This window comes from Argopecten irradians, chromosome 2 (assembly GCF_041381155.1).
Source record: "Argopecten irradians isolate NY chromosome 2, Ai_NY, whole genome shotgun sequence".
Lineage (NCBI taxonomy): Eukaryota > Metazoa > Mollusca > Bivalvia > Pectinida > Pectinidae > Argopecten > Argopecten irradians.
The window spans coordinates 15,161,654-15,180,155 of NC_091135.1; the positions used below are offsets into that span (position 1 = coordinate 15,161,654).

An 18,502-nucleotide genomic window follows, 5' to 3' on the forward strand; every position below is an offset into this window, starting at 1 on the left:
AATGAACTTTTTTTTTATTCACTTGATTATTTCATTTTAATGACACAGATGGAGAAATCTAGAGCTTGTGCACATAGGATGGTTAGTGAAATGAATCATAGCTGTGCTGGTAGATCAATGACAGTTGGGATGGATTGGGTACATTAATTGCCATAATCAATGATGTGTGGCCATAAATAAATTAAAAAAATAATCAATGAAATCAGTGAAGAAGATAATGGTTTTCATTCCTCTTATGTTCGTTCTACAGTAACATAAAATTTCTCTTCCCTTTTTAATTCCGTTCACGTTCCATATCCTCCCGTTTGTATCATTAGGGCATCTGATTGAAGTACTAAGGTGGCTCATCTGATCTCGGACGGTAATTAAGTATTGAATATTCACTATGGGTCCTACAATCTCTTGTCCTCACATGAAAACTCAGCATGCTTATTACACAGACTCACAGTCCATCCCATTCAATTAAAACAGAGTTTATATTCCTATTGATAAAAAAAACCCAAAACCTACTTTTACACTTCACCTACCAATATTGTTAATCATGAGAAGGTGCAGACTGTAATACAAAATATTGAAGTATTAAATATCATATTTTGACAGGATTGTAACAAAAGAATTCTAACTTCTAAAGTGTCACACACTTTAAATTTCCACACCTGTACGTTGGGTAGAAGCAGTTTCCTTGCTAAAGGTTCAATACTCAGTGGGATGTCTAAGGTTCTATCTACCTTAGTACTGTGATCATCAGATGCTACAGCCAGCCATTTACAGGTTTCTCCAGCAGCAACCTGGCATTACAGGTTAGCTAACAGTTTATATCAGAGATCCTAAGCTCTTCAACATTCTCGGCAAAAGAAAGAAAATTGCTTTTTGGCGTGATGAACAATATCTCTATATTAGGAAGGCTTGCTTTAAAAGCCGAAACCTTACATATGGTTGAATGTAATTCAAAATCTTTAAAATATTGTAAAACTTTAAGCCACACAGGGAACACAAACCTCAATAAGGATTTAAATTTAGGAGCAGCATATACGATCCCATACATTGAAGAAACCTTACAGCTGAAAACAATTTAGTTCTGAAATGAATCTTTGCTATTTGTAAGGAGAGGAAGAACGATTTCCGTCCTGTATTCAAAGTCGCCTGTCAATACTCCATCTGTGGGTGATGAACTTAATGAATATTTTATTCTCCTTTACATCATGTAACATTCAATTTAATATCTGTACATTTTAACTGCATTAATCCTAAATCGCTTTGAAAAAACCTAAATTCTCCAATAATACTATCCTCATTCCTTCAGTAAATTACCAAAATTGCAATTAATACATCTGAACATTAAATGTTAACATGAAATCATACCTGTTTTTATATTGTGATTTTTAATTTACCCTGTGACCAATATTCCACTGTCTGTACTCACAAATTTACTTTCTTCATGTCATAATTCCAGCACATCAGCATATGAGATCATGAAATGCATTAATCCAACATTGAATAGCCAAACAAAATCTTAATTGAATTAAGAGCTATAAATAAATTTCAAATGATCCCGATTTCATTTTATTAGATCAAGACAATATATGCCAAAAAAAAAAGAAAAAAAAAAGATTTTTTTTAATATAAAAATCTAATCAATATATGTTTAATTATCTATCTTGTGTTAAGGTATGGTTGTAATAATATATTGCCTTATGTTTTTTTATGTTGTATAAATGTAGGAATAAAATATATCTGATATTAAGGAAGAATTTGAATTAAGACTGTGAATAAACATCTTCATATCTTCAAAATGTGTTGAGATTACAGATTTTAAGTTTAATTAACAATGGTTCAATTTGTTATCGGCCATAAATATTACCATAGAGAAAATATTATTTGCTGCAATAAAAATATTATGACATCATTATAGGGATAATGAATAAAATGTTAATAACTAAGATTTGTCCAGAAATAATATAATGTGTTGCCCGTTTGAAATTCAGTAATTGATAATCTTCGAGTTCAGCTCTATTAATGGTAGCCCTTTGCTTGAGAATTTGTAAGTTTCTCGTGCGAACAAATGATGTAGTAAACAATTTCTACTCAAAAGTAAGCAAATACAAAATACAACAAGAGGCTCATGGGCCTTAACGGTCACCTGATATTTGAAAAAGATTAGTTATGTCATTTACTAGCCAACCGATGTCTTTTGTTCATGAAATAGGAACATAGATCTAATAGGTCTACATACAAAGTGTCAGTAAGATTGGTGCATATTAACTCACATTAACATGTTCACAAGGTCCAATTATAATTATTAGTGCAAAGAGCAATAACTCCGTATATTACATTCAAATCAAGCTGATTTTCAAACCTTTCCAAGATCTTTCCAATGTTAGTCTAAATAACAAAGTTTCATTAAGCTCAGTTTATATTTACTCAAGTTATCGCGTTCACAAAGTCCAATAATAATTGTTAGTGCAAAGGGCAATAACTCAGTAAATTACTATCGAATCATGGTTATTTTCAAACTCGTCCCAGATCTTTCCAATGTTAGTCTAAATACAAAGTTTCATTAAGATCGATGTATATTTACTCAAGTTATCCCCTTCACAAGGTTCTATAATAATTAGTAGTACAAAGGGCAATAACTTTGTTAATTAACTTCGAATCAAGCTGATTTTTGAACTCGTCTGAGATCTTTCAAATGTTAGTCTAATATTTAAACAAGTTATCACGTTCACAAGGTCCAATAATAATTATTAGTGCAAAGGGCAATAACTCTGTAAATTGCAGTAGAATCGTGCTGATTTTCGAACTCATCAGAAATCTTTTCAATGTTAGTCTACAAAGTTTCATTAAGCTCGATTGATATTTATTCAACTTCTCGTTCATAAGGAAATGTTAACGGAAGACAGACGATGCACGATGGACGGCGCATAACGCACAACAACGGACAAAAAACTATCGCAATAGGTCACCATGACCTATGGTCAGGTGACCTAATAAAATCATCTTACAAAACCAAAATAATATTCTTATAGCATTAAAATTCAATTTTGCTTGTAACAAGCATCTTCATTAATCAGCTTAAAAATCTACTTTAATAATTAGTCCATAAAGGAAAACATGACGTCACTGTGTGTAACGTCGCTTCTTAAATAACGATGTCATAATTTCATAGAAAAAAAATAGTCCTAAAATGAATTTAGAACTATGAAGAATTTGTCTTAAGTTTATTGAATTATAAGGATGAAATTGAATAGATTTTTTATCTTATGAAGAACACAAAATCGAAAATGTACTGAAATAAATCCTTTAATTATAGATCTCTAGGTATTGTCACTTAAAACAATGGAGAGAGATACAAAGTATTTTTATCTAGTTATGAAATGATACTTTTTTTATTTATAAACAGACATCTTTTTGCTTAACATTAACAATTCAACAATATCCCTGAATAACCCCTGGGTAACTTTAAAAGCCATAATCTGGGTCCTTGATTATTGATACAAAAAGTAAGATTATAATGCAGACCCTCTTATTTCAATTACAGGTTTTCATCACACTAAGTCACAGACTTGAAGCTTAATTAATTTCTTAAAGAGATAATAAGGAAGTACCATTGCCACCCTGTGAGCAACATGATGAACTTGGCCATACAGAGCTAGGGTTTGGTCCAAGCCATTTATTTATTTTTTCACATTTTCCATCCAGTCAATGACAGTGTGGTATCAGACTTATTGTATTATCCCATCAGTCTCATATATAACGCCTCAATAATCTAGTTTGTGATGTCATCCCCGCCATTTTGAGAGCCTCTTGGGGTCAATATCTGGTAGAGATTTACATTCGTGACTTATATCAGGACAAAACAGCTTGATTCTGACGTGTTCACTTGACACATGTGGACCCCCTGATCCCACATCACAAATGTTGCCTAGCAACAGACAAAGCCATCTACTCCTATATATTTTTATTGGTTCTGCTAAACATATTGCTGATCTCCAACTTGGTCTGAAGCCTGGAGAGGACAAGTATAAAACCATGTGATCCTTCAGTATTAAACTTGGTCTGTCATGCTGGAAGAGACAGTCAAGTATAAACAATGTGATCTTGTATTACACTTGGCTGAAGCCTGGAGAGACAAGTATAAAACCATGTGATCCTTCAGTATTAAACTTGGTCTGATGCTGGAGGAGACAAGTATAAAACCATGTGATCCTTCAGTATTACACTTGGTCTGAAGCCTGGAGAGTCAAGTATAAAACCATGTGATCCTTCAGTATTAAACTTGGTCTGTCTGTGGAATGGACAAGTATAAAACATGTGATCTTCGTATTACACTTGGTCTGAAGCCTGGAGAGGACAAGTATAAAACCATGTGATCCTTCAGTATTAAACTTGGTCTGTCATGCTGGAATGGGACAAGTATAAAAACAATGTGATCCTTCGGTATTACACTTGGTCTGAAGCCTGGAGAGTCAAGTATAAAACCATGTGATCCTTCAGTATTAAACTTGGTCTGTCATGCTGGAGAGGACAAGTATAAAACCATGTGATCCTTCAGTATTACACTTGGTCTGAAGCCTGGAGAGGACATGCTGAAATGGGACAAGTATAAAAACAATGTGATCCGTCAGTATTACACTTGGTCTGTTGGGCTGGAGAGAACAAGTAAGAAAACCATGTGATCCGTTGGTATTTTGTGCACTTGGTCTGAGGACTGGAGTGGGACAAGTATACAAGAGGCCCATCATCAGGGCCTTAAGGGTCATCTGACTAATATTATATGGCATAAAAAAGTACATAAAGGTCATTCACTTCAACAAACTAGGTAGCTCTTTATCCTAGTATGCTTCAGGCCCAATATCAGATCTCAAGGCCTCTCAGTTATTCACAAGAATTTGTTTGAAGATATAAGCCTATTTGACACATGTGACCTTGAATGAATGTCCTTTTGGACCTTTTAGTTTAAAGATTTTAGCCAATTTGACCCCTGTGACTTTGAATGAAGGTCAAGATCCTTCATTTGAACAAACTTGGTAGCCGAGTCTTCATCCCAGCATCCCGCTCCCGCAGGCTCAATATGAGTACACTTAGCCTTTTGGTTCTTGACCGGAAGTGGTTTAAAAGATTTTAGCCTTTTTAACGATCAAGGTCATTCATTTGAACAAACTTGGTAGCCCTTCATTCCAGCATAATACAGGCCCAATATCAGTACCCTAGGCCATCTGGTTCTGGAGAAGAAGTTGTTTAAAGATTTTAGCCTTTTTGACCCCTGTGACCTTGAATGAAAGTCAAGATCATTCATTGAACAAACTTGGTAGCCCTTCATCCCAGAATACTACAGGCCAAATATCAGTACCCTGGACCTTTTGGTTATTGAGAAGAAGTTGTTTGAATGAAAAGTTTACGCACGGCACACGGTGCACGAGGGCGAACGGTGCATGATGACAATAGGTCATCCTGATGCTTCTGGACAGATGACCTAATAAATCCATATAATACAGGTAACAACGTAATGTGGGTTTTTTATCCTTATTTTATTGAGTCACACTACTTGAAGATTGGCAATAGTCAGTTGTGAAAACTACATATAGAAAGAAAGAAAAGATGCAATAATCATCATTGACCAAGTAACACAATTTTCTCATCAAATTATACTGCACAAGCCATACATACCACATCCATAAATGTTTTGTCATTGAATGGTTAAGCAAAACAAGAGGCCCATGAGGCCTTGACGGTCACCTGTGTGCTGCTACAGAAAAGCATTGCAAAGTTGGTTCAAATCTGTAAAAAGTATTTACGAATTAGAATAAACTTGTAAGTTGAATCTTTTAGAATTTTGATTTTTTGTTTTTCATTTTGATAGTGTATTATTTTACCAAACCTTATGCTTAAAATTCCAATTTGCTTTTGCAATGTTAAACAACAAAAACCAAACAAGAAGTCAGTCATTAATGTCAGTGATTTTATAAATTTCACTTTTTAATCTATGAAGATTATTTGGTTCCATCAAATCTGTGAATTCAGAATAAGATTTTTGAAGTTTTAGCCTATTTGACCCCTTTTGGCCCCATCCCTCTGGCCCCTGGGGGTCGGCCAGGCCAGGACAAATATGGATTTGGTGTTAAAATGCTATTTCAGGCTAATAATTCTAACCCAGTTTGACTAATTTCCTATGAAAACAAAACAAATAATGTTCATAAATGTGTTTTTCCTATATACCCAAAAAATAAAAAAATAAACTATAGTAAACTTGACGCCCTACCCAGGGGAAAATCTGAGATCCCAGGGCCATGAAATTCACAATTTTTGTAAAGGGCCTTAAGACCTTCCGATCTATGAAGAGTATCAGGTTCCATCAAATATGAATTCAGAAGAAGATTTTTGAAGTTTTAGCCTATTTGACCCTTTTTTGGCCCCGCCCCTAAGGCCCCAGGGGGTCAGCCAGGACCAATATGGATATGACGATAAAATGCTATCTCAGGCTAAACATTCTAACCCAGTTTGACTAATTTCCTATGAAAAATAAGCAAAAAATATTCATATATGTGTTTTTTTCCTATATAAACTATCGTAAACTTGACCCCCTCCCCAGGGGGGAAACATGAGACCCCAGGGTCATATAATTCACACTTTTTGTAAAGGACCTTAAGACCTTTCCATCTATGAAGAGTGTTTGATTCTACCAAATCCAGAATTTTAGAAGAAGATTTTTGAAGTTTTAGCCTATTTGACCCCTTTTGGCCCCACCCCTAAGGCCCCTGGGAGTCAGTCATGGAAAATTTGTTAATAAAATTCAATGGCCATTTCATAGGGATAATTCTGACAACATTTGACTAATTTTCTATTATAAATGACCAAGTAATGCTCCGAAATGTGTTTTCACTATATAAACTATAGTAAACTTAACCCCCTCCCCAGGGGGAAACCTGAGACCCCAGGGTCATATAATTCACAATTTTTGTAGAGGGCCTTGAGACCTTTCTATTTATGAAGAGTATTTGATTCTACCACATCTGTGAGTGGAGGAGAAGATTTTTGAAATTTTAGTCAATTTTACCCCTTTTGGCCCCTCCCACAGCCCCCTGGGGTGTGGGGGTTATATAATTCACAATTTTGAAGAAGTCAAAAATGTAAATTGTTTACGAACACACGACGGACGACGCACGACGCACAACGAAGGACAAAAGGCGATTAGAATAGGTCACTTGAGACTTCGTCTCAGGTGACCTAAAAATCCAGTAAGTACTTTTGCAGAGTATTTAAATTAGATCTGCATTGGGGTGTTCCAGAAGTTTCCTAAGTCGATGAGACTCTAAAAATATTGTGAGTGATACAAGCATTTGTATAAGCTGCTTGAAGTTTTGACAACCAAGTGTGTATACCAGCACTTTTCAACGTCGAAGTGGCATGTTTATTTATAGAAGAATGCTGCTGATGGGTTTCTAAATGATTTGTTCTAAAAAAATAGTGTCAATTTATCAGTGATTGCAATTTAACTAGACAAAGTGAGCTGACTTCTAATGTGTCATATAAAATTTGAATTTACGCACAGCAGAAGTATACAGACTCCACACCAAAGACAAAAATAATAGTGTTTCATACGTTCTCTCTCACACACAAAAAAGCTTTCAGTGTTTTAATCCAGTGCCATTTCCAATAGGATATTAATTTGGTGTGTATTTGAATCCGACCAGATTTCTGATGAATTAGTTTCTGCCCTGGGTATATGCATTTCTCAAAGTCGTGTTTCCAATCTGATATTTGACCTCGTTCTCCGGATTCTCTGACTTGGGTGGCAGTCTCTCAGCGTATGAGCCGTGATTAGTTTACCTGTTTTATCAACCTAATCATGCAGCAGCCATTGTTTTTAGGTGGATTGGCTTTCAGTATTAAGCCATGTTTACCAACAGGTTGAAGATATAATGCTCCATTAGCAGATGGTAACAAATCCAGAGAATCCTGCGTGTGTTGACAGAGATGCAGCAGGGATAGGAGTCAAGTCGCCATTGATTTGGGGCCACATTCGTGTCATACCCTACTCAACATAAGTAGTAGGGTTTCATCGTAACTGATATCAAAACCTCACCAGTATAACAGTTTAACAAACATCTGAAAGCACACAGATATTTTTTACCTTGTTCTGTATTAAGCAAATTGAATGGAGTTTTTATCTGGATTTTTTATGAAGTGATTAGTAAGAGTGTTAAACAGAGCTGATGGATTTCATCTGAACCATAAAATCCATTACTAAACGTGTAGAACTGGTGCCTTCTTGGTTTGTGGAGCTCATCGTCCTTTGTGCTTTGATGAACCACTGTGTGACCTAGTATCAGTAAACTTGCAGTCAACCTCACCTTCAGTAGATACACAGAGAAAAACATATATACAATATCCCCTTACCTTGAACTGTGCTCTAGTAGCTTTAACAAAAGATTTCTTAAAGCTTTTCACCAAGGTGATGTAGATAAATTGCCAGAAGTTTAAATGATCATATCTTCTTTGACCTTGACAGTTTTAAAATGTTGGATGTACTTGTTCTTGTTTTGTGATTGACCTTGAACTTGTATGACTATGACATACCTGCTTGATTCTGCTCTCCTGCAATCTCCTTCAACTGTTCAGGGGTGTACCCCATCTGTCCGAGTCTAATGTTCACATATTCAGTCAGGTAGTTCAATTCATCATCTGTAAGGTTTTCCGGGCGGATTTGTCCTGGAAATTCAATTCAATCCTGATTAAACAACTAGAAATGTCATGACAGAACAGGACACAAATATTGCATTCATATCCTACTATTACAATCCACAGTCATATCCTACTATTTCAATCCACAGTCATATCCTACTATTACAATCCACAGTCATATCCTACTATTACAATCCACAGTCATATCCTGCTATTCCAATCCACAGTCATATCCTACTATTACAATCCACAGTCATATCCTACTATTCCAATCCACAGTCATATCCTACTATTACAATCCAGTCATATCCTACTATTCCAATCCACAGTCATATCATATTATTACAATCCACAGTCATATCCTACTATTACAATCCACAGTCATATCCTACTATTACAATCCACAGTCATATCCTACTATTACAATCCACAGTCATATCCTACTATTACAATCCACAGTCATATCCTACTATTACAACCCACAGTCATATTCTACTATTACAATCCACAGTCATATCCTACTATTACAATCCACAGTCATATCCTACCATTACCATCCACAGTCATATCCTACTATTACAATCCACAGTCATATCCTACTATTACAATCCACAGTCATATCCTCCTTTTACAATCCACAGTCGTATCCTACCATTACAATCCACAGTCATACCCTACTATTACAATCCACAATCATATCTACTACTATTACAATCCACAGTCATATCCTACTATTACAATCCACAGTCATATCCTCCTTTTACAATCCACAGTCATATCCTACTATTACAATCCACAATCATATCCTCCTTTTTACAATCCACAGTCATATCCTACTATTACAATCCACAGTCATACCCTACTATTACAATCCACAATCATATCCTACTATTACAATCCACAGTCATATCCTCCTTTTACAATCCACAGTCATATCCTCCTTTTACAATCCACAGTCATATCCTACTATTACAATCCACAGTCATATCCTACTATTACAATCCACAGTCATATCCTACTATTACAATCCACAGTCATACCCTACTATTACAATCCACAATCATATCCTACTATTACAATCCACAGTCATATCCTACTATTACAATCCACAGTCATATCCTCCTTTTACAATCCACAGTCATATCCTACTATTACAATCCACAATCATATCCTACTATTACCATCCACAGTCATATCCTACTATTACAATCCACAATCATATCCTACTATTACATTCCACAGTCATATCCTACTATTACAATCCACAATCATATCCTACTATTACAATCCACAGTCATATCCTACTATTACAATCCACAGTCATATCATACTATTACAATCCACAGTCATATCCTACTATTACAATCCACAGTCATATCATACTATTCCAATCCACAGTCATATCATACTATTACAATTCATACTCATACAATCCACAGTCATATCCTACTATTACAATCCACAGTCATATCCTACTATTACCATCCACAGTCATATCCTACTATTACAATCCAGTCATATCCTACTATTACAATCGACAATTATATCCTACTGTTACAATCCACAGTCATATCCTATTACAATCCAGTCATATCCTACTATTACAATCCACATTCATATCCTACTATTACAATCCACAGTCATATCCTACCATTACCATCCACAGTCATATCCTACTATTACAATACACAGTCATATCCTACTATTACAATCCACAGTCATATCCTACTATTACAATCCACAGTCATATCCTACTATTACAATCCACAGTCATATCCTACTATTACAATCCACAGTCATATCCTACTATTTTAATCCACAGTCATATCATACTATTACAATCCACAGTCATATCCTACTATTACAATCCACAGTCATATCCTACTATTACAATCCAGTCATATCCTACTATTACAATCGACAATTATATCCTACTGTTACAATCCACAGTCATATCCTATTACAATCCAGTCATATCCTACTATTACAATCCACAATCATATCCTACTATTACAATCCACAGTCATATCCTACCATTACCATCCACAGTCATATCCTACTATTACAATACACAGTCATATCCTACTATTACAATCCACAGTCATATCCTACTATTACAATCCACAGTCATATCCTACTATTACAATCCACAGTCATATCCTACTATTACAATCCAGTCATATCCTACTATTACAATCGACAATTATATCCTACTGTTACAATCCACAGTCATATCCTATTACAATCCAGTCATATCCTACTATTACAATCCACAATCATATCCTACTATTACAATCCACAGTCATATCCTACCATTACCATCCACAGTCATATCCTACTATTACAATACACAGTCATATCCTACTATTACAATCCACAGTCATATCCTACTATTACAATCCACAGTCATATCCTACTATTACAATCCACAGTCATATCCTACTATTACAATCCACAGTCATATCCTACTATTTTAATCCAAAGTCATATCATACTATTACAATCCACAGTCATATCATATTATTACAATCCGTAGTCATATCATATTATTACAATCCACACTCATTTCCTACTACTCTCAGTTATATCCTTCTATAACTTCAATCAAAAGTTTTGAGAGAAGTCTATTGTTTCAGAAAATTGGGACATTTTGGATGTGGTCCCAGAGGGATCTTGGTGCCCACCAAAGAATGATCTAAATCTGACAATAAAAAAAGACATCTTTTCTCTGATTTTCAAACTTTTACTACGGGTACGTATAACTACAATGAACTTTGAGAAAGCCCTTTTCAGTACTTTCTGAGATATTTAACAGTAACAAACTTCAATTATCAAAATCCAAGATGACTATCTTGTTGACCAATCGGTTCGAAAATGCAATATGTGCCACAAGGTCCTAGGGGAACCTGCATATGAAATTTGAGACAGATCCCTTCAGTAATTTCTGTTAAATAGCGGTAACAAACTTCAATTATCAAAATCCAAGATGGTGACCTTTTGGCCATGTTGTTGACCAATCAGTCCAAAAACTTAAAATGCACAACTTTAAGGGCCCTAGGGAACCTATATATACAATTTGGGACAGATTGCTTCAGTACTTTCTGAGAAATAGTGGTAACAAACTTCAATTATCAAAATCCAAATTGGCGGCCTAGTGGCCATCTTGTACATTGATTTGTCCCAAAGTGCAATATGCACAACTAGGGCCCTAGGGGAACCTACATGTAAAATTTGAGAGAAATCCCTTTTGCGCTTTCTGAGAAATAGCGGTAACAAACTTCAATTGTCAAAATCCAAGATTGCGGCTTGGTGGCCATCTTCTTCGCCGATCGGTCCCAAAATGCAATATGCACAACTAGGGCCCAAAGGAAACACCTACATATGAAATTTGAGAAAGATCCCTTCAGTCCTTCTGAGAAATAGTGGTAACAAGAAATGTTAATGGACGGAAGGATGGACGGAAGGATGGACGGAAGGATGGACGGAAGGATGGACGGAAGGATGGACGGAAGGATGGACAGAAGGATGGACGGAAGGATGGACGGAAGGATGGACGGAAGGATGGACAGAAGGATGGACGGAAGGATGGACGGAAGGATGGACGGAAGGATGGACAGAAGGATGGACGGAAGGATGGACGGAAGGAGGGACGAACCACGGACGAAAAGCAATTTGAATAGCCCACCATCTGATAATAGTGAGCTAAACAGGTCTATTTATTATGATGTAAAAAGTATATTCTAGGGATATGACAATAAGAAACTGTTTGTCGAAGAGTCAGGGAGTGGTAGCATTTGTTCTACTTCTATAACAATATTACTCTAAAGAGACATCCTGCAAATTATGCCAATAACTGTCGGACATTACAGCGATTTCTCTGCCTTTCACTCTTAATCATACAGGCTCCAAGTTTGTGATAAAAGACACATTTTCATGCCCAATAATGAGTGGTTAAGACTTTCACCGTACCATACATTGTTGTCCTAATTTGTCCGCCTCAGTGTTAGTAGCCTGAGAAATCAATGTCACCATATCACTGATAGATTTAACAAAACACACAGACAGTTTCTATAATATGACATGATATTATAGACTCACTGAGAATATTCATAGAAATGGTTGGAACAGAAAGTTCTCTTGGAAAAGTAGCATAAGACAAAATGCTGCCATAAGGAACAGTAATGTGATCAGTGTGTATCTTATTTGAATGTACTGAATCATTAAATGTACTGCCGGAAGTGTAGAACTATCAAATTCTTTCAAGACAGAAAGTACAGCTCATTGAATTAAAGTGAACAATCGAGCAAAAGAAGGCTAAAGTCGGTAAAATTGGTGTGAATTTATTCAGTATAATTTCGTATGAAATAGAAAAATAAAAATTTATTTAAATCATAGGAATCCTAAAACGTCCTCCTGGCTAGCTATGTTCGTGGTTACATTTCCACGCAACCTCACTTTCAAACAGTTAGGCTGATATATTTTTTGGAAATCTTAGATTATTTCAATGGTCAGAACTGGGAAACATAAGCAGAACTTGACCGTCGTTTTGACATGTGAGGACTTTTGGAAGGCCAATGAATGCATTTAGACTGGTTTTCTTTGCTCGACTATTCACATTAAGGTTTTGCTTTCGACTATATCATAAACTGGTCATTTTGTTAACATTGAGATTATAAATTAAAGCATATTTTATTTCAATTTAATATGAACAACAAAATATTACTAAGTAAGATGAGACAGTATGTACTTTACTACAGTGAGACAGTATGTACTTTACATTAGTGAGACAGTATGTACTTTACTATAGTGAGACAGTATGTACTTTACTTTAGTGAGACAGTATGTATTTTTCTTAATAATTTAAGATATGTAAACTCGTTAACTTACCAATCATTAACTTGGACAGAAGTTCAGCGTACTTGGCTGGGAGGCCAATTTCTGGATCAGATGAAGTCAACAATTTTGGTTCATCTGTTAAAACAAAAATTAACCATCAGTATTCTTTGTATTGACATTTTTGCCACTAATGAGTTTTAAATTGGAGTTATTACACGAGATCAGAACAACTGATACAGTGTACACTGATTTTCTTATGTATATTTGGGCCTAATACTTGTAGCATTATGATGGGAAATTATAATACTTGAGTGACCATGGTTTTCCATGCATTGTTCCTAGGACAATAGAGTTCAGATAGATACAAGGGATATATATCAAGGATTAAGTTAGAGAGACAGTGAGGATTTCCATAACTTCTATATCATGATCCCGAGACAAAATTTCCAGGAACATGATGGGACCCTTGAGACAGGCAAGGGCAAGACTGGGTCATCTCTTTGTGCTAAACAGGAAATATTAATGGCCGGAGTGTGGCAATCTCCACTGACTCAACATTACAACCAATCAGTTTATCCCGAGGTATTCCATAAGAGTCCATTAGGGATAAATCACTGAACCAATCAGTTTGTCCCAAGGTACTCCATAAGGGTCCATTAGGGATAAATCACTGAACCAAACAAATTCACTGCCTGGAAAGAAAACACGTAAAATCACTCTACCATATAAAAGGGGCCCAAGTAGGAGGATACCTACGGCAAACTACTGAACCATGAAAGGTGGAGCTGACTGTAATGACATACGGTGCAAATCAATCAACCATAAACCACGATGCTGAATGTACGGACATTCCATACAAATCACTCAACCATAAACCAAGATGCTCAATGTAAGGACATTCCATACAAATCACTCAACCATAAACCAAGATGCTCAATGTAAGGACATTCCATACAAATCACTCAACCATAAACCAAGATGCTCAATGTAAGGACATTCCATACAAATCACTCAACCATAAACCAAGATGCTCAATGTAAGGACATTCCATACAAATCACTCAACCATAAACCAAGATGCTCAATGTAAGGACATTCCATACAAATCACTCAACCATAAACCAAGATGCTCAATGTAAGGACATTCCATACAAATCACTCAACCATAAACCAAGATGCTCAATGTACGGACATTCCATACAAATCACTCAACCATAAACCAAGATGCTCAATGTAAGGACATTCCATACAAATCACTCAACCATAACTCTGGTGCTAAGTAGGAGAACATTAAACCAAGGGGCTGAATGAAAGGACATTCAGCTGTGAATAAACTGACTATAAATCCTAAAGGAGACAAACCACTCAACAAAGATATGGAGATCTGGATTTCACAAACACCCCTTTCTATTATTGGCAGCACTCAGTTGTTATATATACTTTTTTATTCAGTTCGATCATATAGTACCTTATTAACTGTATTTATTACAAATCATACACACCATTGCCATCTTCTTGTGTCTCCTCTACTTTTGACCATTCATATGGGTTATCCCCCTTGGTTTCTGTCTGTTCCCATGGTGCCTGTGAGTCTAAAATGTCTTGTGGAACTGAATTGTCGTATTGGTCAGGGGAATATGGCTCAGAGTCAATGGAGTTGTCGTACTGGTCTGCTGAATACACATCACTGTCCACAGGTACACTATCCTGGTAAAACCCAGCCACATCATTGTCCACGGGACGGGCCTGATCAAAATCCCCAGTGAACACCTGGCCATAGCCTTGGTCGTTGGCAGCTCGTAACTCTTGTAGATAGTCGTGTAACTGTTGAAGATCATTGGGACTGAGGTCATAGCTGTCCCTGTTGTCGGCCTCATACGGCTGCCATTCCTTAGCTCCTGAGAGGTAGTTTGAGTAGTGTTCTCTGTCATCACTAGAAAAGTCCCTTTTAAGATACGGTTGTGGTGATTTGTCAAAATATTTATGAACTTTAATGATTTCATCTCTTTTGTCGGCATTTTTACCTAGTAATACATTGCTTCCTTGTGGCTCATAAGCATTATAATATTCCTGAAATAATTTTTCCAAGGCAGTGGAAATTTCATTATTTACATCATAATCTCGGTGTTGGTCTGTCCATGAAGCCTCTACTGTCTCACATTTACTAGGATAAAATGTTCTATGTTTCCGATAAGCATATAGAGCGTTTTGTATTAAACATTGGGTAAGTGGGTCGTTCCAAGAGTAGCCTCCCCTGATTAGGCTGCGGATCTGGTCCTGAAGAGATCCTAGGGATTTTTGGCTGAGTTGGTACTGGTAGGGTTCCTCTTGTACACGATCTACACGCTGACAGTTTCCAAAGAGTAAATCTGAAACATCAGGAAAACAAAGAGGTCATTAACAGGACCAAATTAACTAATTCTGTGAGGGCTGGTAAAGCATTTTATACAACATCTATGTTACACATGCATACATAGCTTTTTCAATGTAGTGACCTTGAAATTTCCAGCTATTGTTTGTTAGTTAGTTTGTTTTTAATCAACAGCCAGGGTCATTCATGTATCTTTATGTTTATAAAGTGGAAGAAAGCTGGAATACATTGAGAAAAACACATTAAAAAAACTCCCCCACATGAGATTCCAACTTAAAACCATGAGGTAGAGGGCTAGTTGTAATATGTTGAAACATTTTAATTACCACTTGGCCATTGCAGTGCCATATGGCGTCAGCTATGCAAAATAGTCCTGATAAACAATTACAGTTGTACATATAGTCTCAGGTATAGACCATTGGGAAGCTTTGATATTTTTAAGTATTAAAGATGCTCCACCGCCGACAGAGCATAAATGATATTCATCATCTGAACAATACTTGGTGTTTAATCGTGTATATATATGTCTAATTAACACAAAAAAATCTAAAATGATTTATTTCGCCTTTGGTACATGGGCAATCAGTACTTCATTCAATATAGGATATAGTGCCATGGATTTTTTTCGGGATGCAATTAATTATTTTGCTTAATTTTAACTTGAAGTAAAATTAGAAGCTCAAACTTTTCAATGGTGGTAATGGTGTAAAGTAAGTAACTTTTGTAACTGAAGAAAAACCCTAAATCGTCTGCTCCTGTTTTTGATAAAGAAAAAATACCATTTGTCAGCGGTGGAGCATCTTTAAGTCTCTGCTCTTAATTTTAACTCCAATAAGCAGCGGAAGTAAGAGTTATCATTTACAGTTCTCTCACACAAATCACCAAATTCTCATGTAATTCAACTCAAACCCAGCTCTTGTTTTCAGTTACAACTGTATGTACATAACTTCCAAATCCTTAATATCTCCCCCCCCCCCCCCGAAAAAACCCCTTTACAGCTACATAAGTGACTCCATGACCCCACTCTATAAACATCAGCTACATCACTTCTGATTCATTCCCTCGCCCCCAATTTTAGTAGGCTCCCCTAAGGATCATTTGCCCCTGTTGTTTCTGCCCTAGTCCCTGGGTGTTAGCTGAGCTGTGACCTATGAGGCGACTAGTTCATTAGCAACACGGAGACAATACAGCTTCTGACAGCTCCCCATTTGTAAATACAAATTATTACTTGTAAGTCGGTGTGATGTATTGATTGTATTAGCGACACTTTTGTCAGCGCTGTCATCAGCCACTAAAAGATGTGTGCATGCATGGCAAGATTTCAGTGTTATATGAGAAAGCCTTGTTTTTCTGAAGATTCTCCAGCATTACTTATAAGACGGTTGTGTTGACTTATAATGTATAAATCATCTGTTCAAGTTTATGATGGCTACCGGTAAGGATGCCGACATCTAACAGCAGAGATCATAGATACATTTTAAAGGTAATCTTTTCTGATGGATTTCATTTTTGTCTGACAGTGAACCTATGTTGGCTGCCATGCCGACAGGAAATCGGTGGTCTGTATCCCGACTTTCCATCGACCTCTAATCCCGGCCATTTCCTGTGCCTTCCCGTGGCATATGTCAGAGGGGAACTCACTCACAATGCCCTCCATTTCCTGTCTCTGTCAACCATTTTTCATGTTCCAAAATGCAGGCTTCAACAAACTGCCACATCCAATTAGTGACCAGTGGTCACTGGTGATTTCGCTTGTTAAGATTCCCCATGTCCCCGTAACTACAAATTATACGCCTGTGAACGCCCCAACCTAAACCCCCAGTCACCCACACTCCATGCACTACTCAATCAGCATACATTCTCTTTGACAAGAATTTCTTATTAGAAATGTGTAAGTCATAGAAAACAACAACTGTTCATTTTGCCTGTTAATTCTATTTAGTCACTATTCTATGCTAATGAAGGAATCAACCAGATTTACTAGATAAATCTATAAATTTTCCATAGTTTAATAATTGATTCATTCTGAATCTTCAGTTTTTAAAAAACACATGTTTAAATTGGGCTATAAGCTAATAAATACTTTAAATTAATGACTTAATTAAATTGAGGACACAAGATCATGACAAGTAGAATCTCCATATTGGTGAGTGGTTACCATACCCTTGGTAGCTATAATGTCAGGTACTCAATGCAGATAATAGGCCTTTTAGCCATACACTGAAGAAAAGTTATCTCCCTTAAGTTGCACCTAATTTGATTATTGGTGAATCGCAAGCTCTCCAATATTAAAAATAATTAACAGCATATTTTAAAAGTCCATTAAATTTGAATTGATATGCATCTTTCAAAAGTCCACTAAAATCAAACTGATTTGCTTTATCAGTTATATTTGCAAAGTGATTGACTTCCAGGAAAATTATTATCTGCCAGAGTATATGGCAAACAAATATTTCCTTTTTTTTAATCTAGTATCTATATTTTTTAAACAGAACAATTTTTTATCTTTTCAAAACACACTCTAATGATATGTCTTTTCACATTTTCCCCCTTAGAAAATCCCCATGATTTGTAGATTTCCATGTTTTCAATTTTGAGGTTTGTGTTGGTCTAT

General features: G+C 36.1%; 1 protein-coding gene across 1 annotated transcript in view; it reads right to left on the reverse strand.

Annotated features, from left to right (window-relative positions):
• Positions 1-8,283: 8,283 nt before the first annotated feature.
• The window catches only part of LOC138316457 (uncharacterized), a 65,931-nt gene continuing 55,712 nt past the window's right edge, over positions 8,284-18,502 (reverse strand). Inside the window, exons 3-6 of the mRNA XM_069258152.1 lie at positions 15,020-15,886; positions 13,570-13,653; positions 8,578-8,709; positions 8,284-8,351 (exon numbers count right to left, since the gene is read on the reverse strand). Coding sequence (XP_069114253.1) covers positions 8,284-8,351; positions 8,578-8,709; positions 13,570-13,653; positions 15,020-15,886 — 1,151 coding nt within the window. The remainder of the gene's footprint in view (positions 8,352-8,577; positions 8,710-13,569; positions 13,654-15,019; positions 15,887-18,502) is intronic.